At 46.1% G+C, this 12929-nt stretch overlaps 2 protein-coding genes and 1 non-coding gene across 4 annotated transcripts; all 3 read right to left on the minus strand.

Moving 5' to 3' along the window:
• Positions 1-4985: 4985 nt before the first annotated feature.
• LOC123060510 (NADH-ubiquinone oxidoreductase chain 2) lies at positions 4986-10323 on the minus strand. 2 transcript variants are annotated; one of them, XM_044483260.1, is made up of 3 exons: positions 9599-10304; positions 6617-7188; positions 4986-5213 (listed from the first exon to the last, which is right to left on the minus strand). In XM_044483260.1, exons 1-3 carry the CDS (start codon positions 9750-9752, stop codon positions 5025-5027), a joined length of 915 nt encoding a protein of 304 aa, XP_044339195.1. In that variant the 5' UTR covers positions 9753-10304; the 3' UTR covers positions 4986-5024. The 2 variants fall into 2 exon arrangements, with proteins under 2 accessions (XP_044339195.1, XP_044339203.1); XM_044483268.1 differs by having other exon boundaries at positions 4986-7188; positions 9599-10323.
• A 71-nt stretch (positions 10324-10394) lies between these two features.
• TRNAY-GUA (transfer RNA tyrosine (anticodon GUA)) lies at positions 10395-10477 on the minus strand. Its single transcript has one exon. It is a non-coding gene; the product is annotated as a tRNA-Tyr (tRNA).
• Positions 10478-11170: 693 nt separating this feature from the next.
• LOC123060519 (NADH dehydrogenase [ubiquinone] iron-sulfur protein 3-like) lies at positions 11171-12130 on the minus strand. Its single transcript, XM_044483278.1, has one exon. It carries the CDS (start codon positions 12086-12088, stop codon positions 11225-11227), a length of 864 nt encoding a protein of 287 aa, XP_044339213.1. The 5' UTR covers positions 12089-12130; the 3' UTR covers positions 11171-11224.
• Between the last annotated feature and the right edge of the window lie 799 nt (positions 12131-12929).

Consider the following 12929-nt stretch of genomic DNA (forward strand, 5'->3'; position numbering starts at 1 on the left):
GCTCTGTGGTGCGTCTCAGAGCCCTTCCCCATGGGGGGTTCCCGTTCTGCTAATCTTGCTATCTTCCCCAGGTTTGCTCGTTTCGATTGGAACAAGAAGTCCGTATTGGTATTTCTTGGTATTGGTAGCAGATGTTCAGCGGTAACAAACAGTAGCTGCAAGTAGATCATCTCTCTTTCTTTCGTACAAGTAGATCGTTGGGATGAGATCTGTAGTCTAAGAATCGGTTCATAGGAAAGCACGCCTTGCAGTTGGCATCGGTAGAAGATTTCCGTCTTGTCCCTCGGAGTGGAGCTAGACTCACTTCCTTTGTTCTAGACATTATACGTTACTCACTGAGGAAGAAGGGAGTAAAGTATCTACACTCGTATCGGATCTGGAGATCTGCCCCGGGATGGAAAGGTATCGATCGACCAAGAACTTGTCGAATTTCTTTGACCTCGGAGCCCGTACAAGCTCTTCTTCCACAACCATATGTGACCTCCCCGAGTTTCGAACCCCTCGCCCTCTAAATGTGGATCTCCTCCTCCTCGTTGTTGCCGTGGAGAGACCTCACGTCTAGTTGAAATAGATGCAAGTAAAACTTTCTGACAGCTATGTGAGCACGGATCTTTCCATCATAAGAATAGGGCTCTGGCAATAGATCAAAATCACTAGTCCATTCTGATTCGGAAGATAGGGCTGGGCTGGCAGGTTCTAGTTTGTTCGCACAAGAAAGAGAAAGAAGTGCCGGAGGCAGCACTGGACCAAGTAAAGGTGCCGGATACGTCTCAGCTCAGCTTGAAAGGGAATGTGTTTCTGGGGAATCGTACTTTTGATTCTCAGCTAAAGCCCACCCTTGCCCCCGGAAAGGTTCTCATTCCTCACTGGAGAACACGGCTCCACAACGTATTTGGTAGCGGATCCACTTTTCCTTATCTGTTAACGTATACCTTTCCTCTGCCTATGAGCTAGCTAAAGATCCATCGTTATCCTTTCCGGCAATGGAGGCGGAATCAATGGTCATGTCAGGTTTCAGATTCAAAGAGAGATGTCAAGCAAGCGCCGAATCTGAGTACTCAACTTGCCCGACCCGCCTCTTCCACTAGACCTCGTCTTTCAAAGAGCAGCAGCCCTGCAAGCCTAATAGAACCTTGTTTCCCTATTACTTACTTTTGCTTTGAGCGTCGCACTCCAGTGGCTTTCTTTCCTATGGCTTGGATGGGGGTCCTCAACAAGATCTATATCGGTGTCATTATTTACTTATTTAGACGATAGATGATGATAGAGAGCAGACTGGCTCTGAGGAAGAATATCTTAAGTAGTTGAATCCGCTCCGCTAGGTTAAATTGTATGATCTGAATGTAGGAGGACTGCTGCTGGTGACACAATTTCTTTTGGGTCTGAAGAATGAACTCAGAGCTGCAGTGGAAGTGCAGGTGCCTAACTCAATTAGTGAAGCTGCATCTTTTGCTCAATCAAGTGCGGGAAGGAGTTTTGGAGAGAGGCAGGCACTACATGAACAAGAAGGACAGTAACTAGAATTAGAAGTCGGCTGCCCCGCAGCAGCAAGGCTATGTCTCAGTCAAAGTTCGACAGGGGGCAAAACAGTTGCTGTCCTAATAGAAGTTCATGTCGATCCAGCCAAGCCAGTGCCATCATTAGAAAGTCCGGCCATTTTAGTTTCAGCCAGTTCAAGTTAGGGCAAGGAGGAAAGGAAGAGAGTAATGCAAGGATGTAAAGAATGAGGCGCTAGAACAGACTGGCCCGCAGGCTTCCAACCTGACACCGCTTTGCTACTTTTCGAAAGAGGAAGAGAAGTTGCTTGTACGAGACTGCGCCTCCCGGCTGGAAACTCCAATGGCATTTTCGGTAAATGAAAGCAAAGCGAAGCTTTACGACCAAGGAGAGATAAGCATATTTTATGAATGATAGAAGGAGTGCTCCCCGAGCACAGGCTCGCTTGGAAGGATAGAGCGCCGCAAGACAAGATGGCATATTGAAGGGAAGGCTATGAAAAGAATTCTGGTCTCTCGAACGCCTGGCATACTAATACGAGCCGCATACTTGAATACTAGTGACATATTGGAGGAAAGGAGATTATTGGAATACTAGAGGGAGTTACGCCCATAAGAACTGCTGGCTGTAAACGCGACTTGCTCTGCTCCTCCTAAAACCCTTTTCGATAGTAAGATAGATATAGATCTAAAGGGCCTAGAAGGGCAAGCATGGACCGAATAATACACATACTCTGTCTAGATAGACGATTTCTTCTTTCATTTCCACTCAAATAAAAGCACTTTCTTTCAAGCTTATTTGCTTGAAAAAGAGCAAAGCAATTCCAACATAAACTGACACTTTAGGATCCTCTAAGCCTTTCTATAGACCCGTAAGGTACTAAAAACGAAAAACTAGCACTACTAACACAGGCTGAAGAGGATGACCTCGAAAAAGAATACAATTAAAGATGTGGCCTTCCCTCCAAGCACATATATGGATATGGAGCACTCTTTTCCACCCTAAAAAAGAATAGCCAGAGATGGCTTTCTTTCCGTATCAATAGGTAGCCTTCCTTGCCTATGGCTACTTTCAAATGAAAAGGTCAAAAAAGAACTTGATGTAATAGGCTCACTTCATTAATGCTTTCAAACTCGATTGTAAACTATTCCCACCTAAAAGATAAGCTTACTACTTCAAATAGGTAGATGGAAAGAAAGCCATATTTTCCATCTTATTTATATATTCCATTCCAGCCATTGACAGCAACTCACTCTTTTCGAACTGCACTTTGAAAGCCAAACCCAAGAAAGACCATATCAACTACTCTCCAAATAGCAGGATAAATCACGGAATTCAAATGGAAGACAGAAAGAGAAGGCAATTCAAACCTAATGGCCAAACGAATCCAAGACAGAAATACTTATAGCCAGAAAAGAATAACAAGAGAACGAAAACAACTCCATATTCTACTGGCCTGCCTCTCTGATCTACTATCCAACTGCCATGGAAGCACCACTGTTCACCCTAGGCTCACATTCTGGCACTTCGTTCGCTGTGTACTCAAAGGACTTGCTTGTCTTTTGACTCGGGCAAAAACCGCAGGAGTGAATTGACTCGTAATTATACAAACAAATGACCCAGCTGGCCTTCTCCTATCCGGGGAATCATCGGGACATGCTTCACTTAAAGTGATTATACCACATAGTTTAGGGAAGCGAAACCATAGTTCGGGTTAGTTCACGCTAGATTATCGAAGCTTGTAACACCTGTTAGAACACATTAGGAAAGCGCAAAAGATTTCTATTTGGAGTTCGCTCGTTTAGTTGCTCGATCGCTGCCATCCGCATTGGGCTAATTCAAATCCTATGCTCCATGCTCTTGCGGGTTTGCTCCATTTGAACTTGTCCACACTGGCATAACCAGTATCTCCCCGGAACTAAGAGGCATGGATACCCATCTTTATCGATTCAAAGAAATGAATAAGTATCAGCGAGGCGGGGAATACGGGCCCGGTAGAGATAGGGATGATCGGCAAGCGCTACGAGCGGGGCCGATGTTTCGTGTTGTGGGTGGCCATCGGATTGTTCAGCGTGCCCATGCGGATCCCTACCAATGTCCTAGACTACAAGTTCGACAAACTTCCGGCTTGGGTCAGGATACAAAGTTACCCGGGATGGGCTTGCCCTCTGGATCACGCTGGGTCCTTGCTTGTTCCAACGTCATGCTAGGAATGTATCACGTGCCCATGCAAACCAAAGGAAAGCAGATACAACTATTACAGATCCTAGTCCTATTTCCCATCAGAACATAAGGGAGTGGGCTTCCTTTGTAACAGCTCTGTTCTGGTCGTGGCTCACCTCACTGGACCAACGCTTCTGGTCGGAAGCTGGTCGATCGCCTGGTCGGCAACCGGCACAACACCTTTGCCAGTGGGATTTCTGTTGGTTTTCGTACTATGCGCAATGAAAGTTTCCAAAAAAGGAGAGCTCTAAAAACAGCGTTCTACGGGGAGAATGTGATTTTTGTATACTTTGACCCCATACTGGCATGAAACTGATCGGAAAAAGGACCTCAAAAACACCCATTTATTAGGGGAATGTGAAAATTGATGGTTTTCGCCCATACTGGCATGAAACTTTCTCTTTTATTGAGCTCAAAAACAGGCAGAGGGAGATCAGAAAAAGTGTCAAATCCAATAGAACAGAGAACGATGGCCCAAACAGAACAGCTTACTTCCTCTATCCGAGTTGGCAATCAATATCAAGATCAGAGCGCGAGAGCAATGAAACAACAAGTCCACCGTCCCTTCACCAGCCAAAGAAAGGAGAAGACTAAGCAGCTCAATAGGGTCTCGAGTACGACTATAGTACCAAAGCTTGGTGCTTCTACCAGTCAAGCAATTACCACGGGTGGATATTCAATAGAAAGCCTACTTGAGTAGGTCAAACAGCGGGGATCTCTCAGTTCCAATGGCTGGATCTCAGAATCGCGTAGATGGGTAGAAGTAATGGGCAAACGCACCTAAGTTAGAGATTTCAACTACTACGGTAGTGATGGGGTGCCTGTTTACCTAAGTAGGCCTAGTTCTTTCTATAATGAGCATTCGCGTCCGGGGACTTTGATCCAACTTCAGCCGATGGGGAAACGGCAAGGGATGCACCGGTATCTGGACACGTGATGGACCCAGTAGTAAATATTCCTTTGTGGAAGGCTTTGGTTATACCTGGGTGGCAAAGCGAAGTTTCTGGTGGGTAGGTGTCTAAAACAACCCTCTGCAAGGAAGCACGCCCGTATCAATCCTTTAATCGGAGACTAGACTAGCGTTAGGAAGGACAAAGGAGACAGACAGAATTTACATCAGAAAAAAAAGGACTTTTTGAAGTTTGAGTGAGGATAATTGTCTTAAATTTCGGAGAATCGGCTGAAAAAACGCGGAATTGTCTTCGCCTTTGTAAGCGAAAATGTCCAGTAAAGCCTATCTCGCTTTTAGCCTTCATGGTGAATGGCCCACCCTTTCTTTGAACCTTGTCAATGATCGAACGAACTTACAGATATGAACTGAGTGCCATTTGATGAGTAAGATCGAACAAGGGAGAGGGATATGGAAAGGATGAAGTAATGAAAGAGGAAGTCATTGCTAGTAGTAACGACTTGTCACGATCCATTGGTTCATATAGAATCCATGTCCTAGGTCTATCAAAAAACATTCTTTTCGCTAAGCGTATATAATAAAATAGAGTGAAAGGGTCCACCCCGAAACCAAGGGGGTACTAACTAACAGCTGAGTCCTCTCCGAACCGCAGGAGATAGTTGCCCATCATACGGCTCACCAACTTCACTTGCCTCTAAGGGGGGCTCGCTCCGGGCAGGTTCGGATCACTTACTATACACGGCCCTACGAAGGGGTTAGGAGCGTTTTCAAGATGATTCTTTCTTTGTCGAGACGAAAAAGGAACCCATCTTTTCGATTGAAAAATGTGAGTCTGTTTTGCCCACTTTATCCATCCCCCTCTATCAAAATGATCAAAAAGGCATTTCAAATGCTTCTTATTCCCGTGTTTGATCTTATCCATCTCTGCCCCGCTTCCATGTGGGCAGAGACCCCTGTAGAGAATGAAGAGGAGCCAAGGATCTTACTCTCAAGAGTGCTTCGATAGGCTCCACTCTCTCCCCTGAATAAGTCAGGCTCCGTTAGCCTGGGCTGAGATGGGGATAACGAGTCGACGATTGAAGCCCCCAACGTTCTGCCAGACACTGGACAGGGGTAAGCTCTGTAAATGTGTAGAGCCAAGTGTGGTGTAGTAGTAGGCACTTCTAGGCCCCTTCCCGGCTACTGGATCACTCCAGTGCTTCGGGTACTACGGACCCTCTGCCATCCATTGCAGCAGAGCCGTTTCATGAGCGGGGGGGCTAAGCGCAGTTCTTTGAATCAAAGGTTTCATGAAATCGAAATCGATTCTTTTTTAGATATCTGGATAGATGGATGGATCTATCTTTCTATTCAGATATCTTTTGCAATCAGCCCCAAATCCTTGATTTGGCCAGGAAACAAAGCACTGCTTTGGGCCCAGGAAGCGAAGGGAATGAGCTCGGCTGCTTCTCCCCCACACTTCTTTATTTCTCCGTGCCCCTTCCGCATGCGCTTCGCGCGCCATTGGCGCTTTGCTCTCCTCTTATTTCTTCATTGGAGGGTTCGGATGGACTTCGCCGTTCTTTCCCAACGAAAATGGAAAGGGCTGTATCACATCGAGATGTCGATTCGTTTTCCGCCCCAAATGAGATGGGGAATTAGTCACCTCTGTCCCTTCATCTTTTTGAAAGGAATCGAGGCCCGGCCCGGCTCGCGTCGTTCCAACAACCGACGGGGAGCACCTCAGTATACGATCGCGCGCAGTAACTGGGAGTCCTATTACACCTAAGGCCAACTTCCATTCACCAAACCCAGGTTCATCTCGTGTAGTGATTGTGGACTCGTACAAGGATATGGAGTCGACGGTTGATGTATCAGACTCGACCCTGTCTTTCGTAGCATGCATTCCCATCTGTGTTGCAACTGATTCGGTAAGCTACGTGTCCGGTGCACGGAAAACTGCCTTCGGTCTCCCAACCTTACTCATGGCAACCTTCCGGCCGCCCAACGACCTATAACGCTAGTCACTACTCCCACTGGGGCTAGGAAGTAAGCCCCACAACCCAAAGCGGCGAAGAACAAATAGAATTTGCTACAAAAGCCGGCTAACGGGGGTATTCCTGCGTATGAGAACATTGTAATGGAGAAGGTCATAGCCGAAATAGGATTCGTTTTGGCTAGAGCGCCCAAATCCGCTATATATTTGACACGGGTTTGCCGTAATGCTGGAACTATGGCGAATGCATCTATCGTCATTGATGCATAAATAAATATACCAATTAGTAGTGATTGAATTCCTTCTATGGTTCCACATGAGAAACCAGTACGAATATAACCTACATGTCCAATCGAACTATGAGCTAGAGGTCTTTTGACTTTCGTTTGGGCCATGGCGGCCAGTGCTCCTAAGATCATAGAAGCAATGCTGCAGAAAAAGAAGATTTGTTGTAATGTACCCCCATAGGAAGCAACAATAGAAACACGTGACATATTTGCAGAAATAGAGATTTTAGGCGCAATAGAAAGGAATGCTGTCACCGGGGTGGGTGAACCCTCATAGATATCAGGTGCCCACATATATAGAGTCAAAAGAGAGATTGAGTCCGAGGGAGAGGGGGGTTTTCTTGGGGCTCGAGAGATTGAATAGATAGGGCCCCACAAGTTGTTAATTCGCCGCTGGGGAATTCACACAAAAGGGAAGGACTTATTCTCAACGAAAAAAGTGCTCTCTGAACCGAACGTGAAAGTTGTTTTCCATCAGACGGCTGTTCACGTAACTCCACTCTCGGCTTGGATTATATATCCATTTGGTCCGCTCTCGGCCATTCCACACGCTGCCTAGCAGAGACGTGGTTATCTGAAGTGGATTCTCTCTTTTGTAGTAGATGCCGAACCTGCTGCTCAGTGGGCGGGCGCAGCAGCTACATGGACCCCTTTCTTTATGTTGTTGCCAGCGCTTTCCCGGGCCGAGCCGGAATTCTTTATTAGAACGTCGGCAGGCAAAGCCCGAAGGAAGGCTGCTATCCCCTCGGCCTTCTTCCTTTTCGATGAAAAACAAATCGACATCTCAATCTCCGAAAGCGTTTTCCTTACCCAGCTAATATCCCCCCCTTCGTCGAGCCTTTCCTTTAGTGGTAAGGGATATGCACCTTATCTGAACGTCGGCAGGCATTCCGGAATTCTCCTTTTTTGGCCCCGGGTGAACATAGGCTCAAACATGATTGGAGGGGTCCTAGCTACGCCATGCGTTCAATAAAAAAAAGCAAGCCTCTGGGAAGCTGCAGGGATTACAAAAAGAGGGTGCTTTCCTGTGTTGCACTGAAAAAAGGACAAAGGAGAAGACGCTCTTCGACTTTCTTTCTTCCTCCCGCGCCCGCCTAAGCCCGGCCCGCGTTAGATGGGAAGATTAGCAAAGCGGAAAAAGACAGAGGGAGGGGGAGCTGCATCTTATTCTCTTCGCGAGAACTTCAGGATCGGAGAAGCATTCGGAAGGGGAGAGGCCTTCATTTCGTTGGCAGAAGCAGAAACGATCCAATCCATTCGGGGCTTCGGGGAACCCAAAAACGAACTTTGTTTACTTTTTTCATAGATAGATGATATATATAGGAATAATATATACATCCCTTTACTTGAGATGTCTATGTATCTATTTTGGAATCATCTCCCGATTCTCTTTTTTTCTAATTCACACTGCTCTTTCTCTCTAAATTGCATCAAAGAAAATAGAGAGAGAGAGAGCAGATGGATCCTATCCCCTATAACGAACACTCATTCCTATCTATTGATAGAAAAGAAAGATCTTCGTCACGGACTTTTTCTTTGTTCTTTTTTTTTAGATTGGAGGAATTCCTCATATCCAAGGCAGCTCCCCACAAACACCCCACCCATATGACTATGCCCCCTTTTGAATCGACAGTATAGATTGGGCTTCATAGCTACTTTCATTCTAAAGACGAATATTAGTCAATAGGCAGGCTTCTTTCAGTAGCAAACATATTCATTTTCACCGGGCTCCGCGCACCTTTGGTACTTCTGGAGGGCAAGCTGTTTTATAGTGACTTCTTTCTTAGGGTAGGGCGACGAATACTTCCAATTCCGGAAAGGTCATTGGGTCGCCTTTGGAAGCTAAAGCGAAAGTTGTAGAAAGCCGGGAGAAAAAGCGAAAGCTTGCTCGAAACGGCCTATACCCTAACCCTCGGAAGCGAAGACGCAAAGCGTCACTTTTTTCAAAAGGAAGGAGTTTTTTCTGACTGAATCCATCCATAAAGCCGCCAAGGAAACGAAGTTCGTTCCCTTTCATCAAGTGGGTAAGGTAGGCAAACCACTTAAGCTTTGCCTTAGACTGACGGAACAAAGCTAAGAAGTAGGCTGAATGGAAAAAGGAAAGGGACAAGGGCGGTCGTCGCTTGGCGCGAAGGCTGCTGGTTCGGTACGGTACTAAAGGTCCTCGGACTTCCAGGCGGTTTTTCTTTTGGGCTGCTGTGAACCCTTGGATCTCGCCAATACAGCCTCCTATGGTTTTCGTTACCGAGATATCTTTTCTTTTTTCCCAGGGATTTTTTGGGTAATCAGCTCCCATGCTGCAAACAGTCAAATCTGAACCTTGTCGCTCTTCTTTCCTCGTGGGCAGGAAGCACACCAGCAGCGTGCGTTGCGTGATTCCACTGTGTTTTTTGCACTTGACTGGGTGGACAGTTGACCGGAAGATAACTTCGATTCGCCCGGCCAGCAGGCGGGCGGCGTGCTTATCTTGTGTGACAACACTACAGAGCGAGTAGCTCTTCTAGTCGGGCAGCTGTGTGACAACACTCCTGAGAAAGCGGCGCTTTTGTGTAACATGCTATGGTCTCAACGCCCTTACGAGGTAGTGATGAGTTTCACGCGCTCTAAGCCCGGCCCGCGCGCAGTTAGGAGGATTGGCCGCTATCTGAGCGGTACCACCCACCCTACCCTACTACCTATAGGGGGCCGTCCGTCCTACAGCCGCCCGAAAAGGAACTGCAGTAATCTTGAATAGGAATCCTACAGCGATAAAAAGAATCCCCATAAAAATACCACTAGATCGAGCACCAGTGATTTCGTATCCGGTCAAAATCTTGGCTAATTGATCGAAGTGGGTAGCTCCAGTAGACCCATAGATCATGGAACAAATAGGGTGGGTAGGCCCAACCACCACACTACACGTATAGACGCGAACCCCCCTCCTTACCGTACGTGCGACTCTCACCGCATACGGCTCGCACAAAGACTCCAAAATCCATCCCGAGCTTTTTATTCCACCTCTCCCTCCTCTCCAATCCTCGATCAAACTAGCCTTCCCCAGCAAGAAAACGTATCCGCTTTAGCAACAAAGCGCTCATCCCTTGCTTGTTCTTGAGCGCGCAAGGCGCTCAAGACGGTGATTCTTGCTTAAAAAAGGGCTAAAGCACTCCAGCTTCGAAGCTGGAGTTTGCAACTTCAAAACTACAGGTTTTAGCCCTCCTGCTGGGTGGGCGCTTCCTTCGTCTATCGTATGTCTCGCTTGGCTTCGTCCCGAACCAAGGAGGCATGATGGCGGGCGCGTGCGTGTGCCGACTGCAGAGACTACAAGCCGACGCCGGAAGCGACTCGCTTCTATTCTCGATTGGATATAGATGGGGAATCTCTATAGATCGTCTTTTTTCGACAACCTCTCTAAAACGCATACGAGAAAATTGCACTTCACGGCACGGCAAAAAAAAGAGCTTCGCTCGGTTGGCCCTCCTAGGCTTCCGCCTACTTTCTCTTCTCTTAAGTCTACAACAAGTGGGAGAGGCAGGATTCGAACCTACGTAGAAAACCTTCAACAGATTTACAGTCTGTCGCTTTTGACCGCTCGGCCACTCTCCCCTTCCCGGGGATACGCCCTCCTCAAACAAAGGGTTCCTGAATAAGAAGGATGGCGGCCTTCGTTCTTAAGTTAAGAAGAGCAGATGGAACTATTAGATTTGCTAGCGTTCCGGGAGAATAAATAAGGTCATTTAGTAAGTTCATAACAATCCATTTATGTAAAGCAAGGGGCAAAGCTTCTACGACAGCTTCCCCCTCATTGCCATCGTCGGCCTTCCCCAGCTCCCCTCCTTCGTCGCTTCTGGCTAAGCATCTTTCGGCGGAGGAAAGGAGGCGACTAGTCGCTTCTGGCGAAGCAGCGAGTTCATGAGCAAGTGAATGAACGAGCAGCGAGTGAAGTGCAACAGTCGTAAGTAAGGCTCGCCATGTTCCTAAAAGGAGTGACCATCTTTTCTTCCCTTCTACTGACACTGAGCGAGCAGCAAGCATAGGCAATAGTTTCCGTAGGGGTGGGGCGCAAGCAAGCGTTTTCAGGCTCCGCTAGCTAGCGTACTCTTCTGCTATCAATGAAACCGAAAGAAAAAACCAGTGCCCTTTCGTATAGATCGAGACGCAGTACTTTTTCTTTACTTCTTCCATACTAGGAAGAATGGAAGGAAATCCTTCGATAACACTTCTTCCTTATTTGAAGAAATGATATCCGACGCCCGTGGAAACTCTTTCATTTCAAAAAAGTTCTTCTTCTTAAGAAGCAAATAGCATTTCCTATTGATTTGTCCCCTGGACTAGACCTATGTAGATTCGGAATTATCCGTCGCTACGCTGTTCCCAAGGACTAGCAAAATCGAAATAGCGAAATTCTTGGGTCATCTCAATGGGTTCAGAAACCACACGTTTCTCTGGATCATCATAGCGTACTTCCACATATCCACTCAGAGGAAAGTCTTTTCGTAATGGATGACCCTCGAAACCATAATCTGTTGATATACGGCGTAAATCCGGATGATTGATGGAAGAAACACCAGACATATCCCATACTTCTCGCTCCCACCGGCCGGCTGATGGAAATAGACTGACTACCGGAGATATTCGTGTTACTTCGTCTGCACTTGTTTGTACACGAATGCGTGAGTTATACCGAGTACTCAGTAAATTATGGACAACTTCAAATCTTCGTTTTCGAGAGGGATGATCCACTCCGCAAATATCGATCGAAACTTGAACCCTTGTATAGGTATGCCATTTTAGAAAGCACAACAATGGAAATGGGTAGTCAGTATTGGTATAAGATCTATTCCCATGTTCCGATCTTTTCATTTTATGTACCCATTTCTTGGGTAAAATCTCCCAACTATATTGGAAAATGGATTGGTTATCCATAAATGAAAATAAAGAAAGCTTTATTTTGGTTCCGCTTCTTGCTCTAAGCAGAAAGACTTGTCGGAAATCGCCGGTTGGGTTGGTCCGACCAAGAAAGGCATGGGAGTGGAGAGGCAGAAGTGAAAGACTGGCTACCAATAAAGATCCAAAACTGCACACACACTTTTTAGAGTTATGTATCCAGGATCGGCTGCATGCTCTAGTGTTGAATCGGGTATAGAACCCAGGATGCTTGGTTACAATTCCGAATCCGCTAAACCATCGCTCGGGGAAAAGTATTATACAGAGCATTAGTACTTATTCTGATCCTTTCCTTATATTTAGATTCTAGTAGTTTATTTCAGTCGTATTCGTATCCTTACTGCGGTTTTTTAAGGGTAACAAATAAAAGTATGCAGGTTCTATTTTATTGTTCCGAGACATATGATGATAGCATTGAGAATGAGAAATCTTGCAAAATGCACGTATTATTAAGGAGTTCTGGAACGATTACTACGCTAAGCTGTTGGATATTGACAAAACGAAAAAGACTTCTAATGTTGATATGTATCAGGATGATGTTAGAAAGTTGTTGATTAATGAAAAGAAGAATCAAAATGGTGTGTTTTCCGATACTGAATTAATAGATTTACAGAATCAAATTGCAAATTGCACAATGAAGTTCGATGAGGATAATCTATTTAAAGTAACTCCTAACATAGTAAAGTTCTTGATTAATAAGGATCAGCCTAACGCTAAGCAATATCTAAAGGGTTGCCTACCAAGTAGCTTACCTATGCTTAAGATGTTTGGTATCCATACGCTTGAGGCTATCATGATTCATGTACTAGGCTTGGTATTCAACACTAGATCCCAACATCTTTGTCATCCTCTCCTCCAACTCCCGCTGCCTCTCCGCCGCCTCCGCCAGAAGTTTCTCTGTTCTATCTCTCTCACTCTGTATAGCAGCCTGCAACACCACTCACATGACCATTTGTAATCATTGATGGAAGAGCACACAATGTAATGGAGAAAGATAGCTGAGTACGTATAACTAACCTTGAAGGCGAGTTGGACTGGCCATTCACGAGGCCTTATCTCAGGAGCGGAGCTCGACTGGCGCGCCTTGATCTCCGGGAGAGTGCTAGGACAA

The sequence above is a fragment of the Triticum aestivum genome, chromosome 1A (assembly GCF_018294505.1).
Source record: "Triticum aestivum cultivar Chinese Spring chromosome 1A, IWGSC CS RefSeq v2.1, whole genome shotgun sequence".
Classification (NCBI taxonomy): Eukaryota; Viridiplantae; Streptophyta; class Magnoliopsida; order Poales; family Poaceae; genus Triticum; species Triticum aestivum.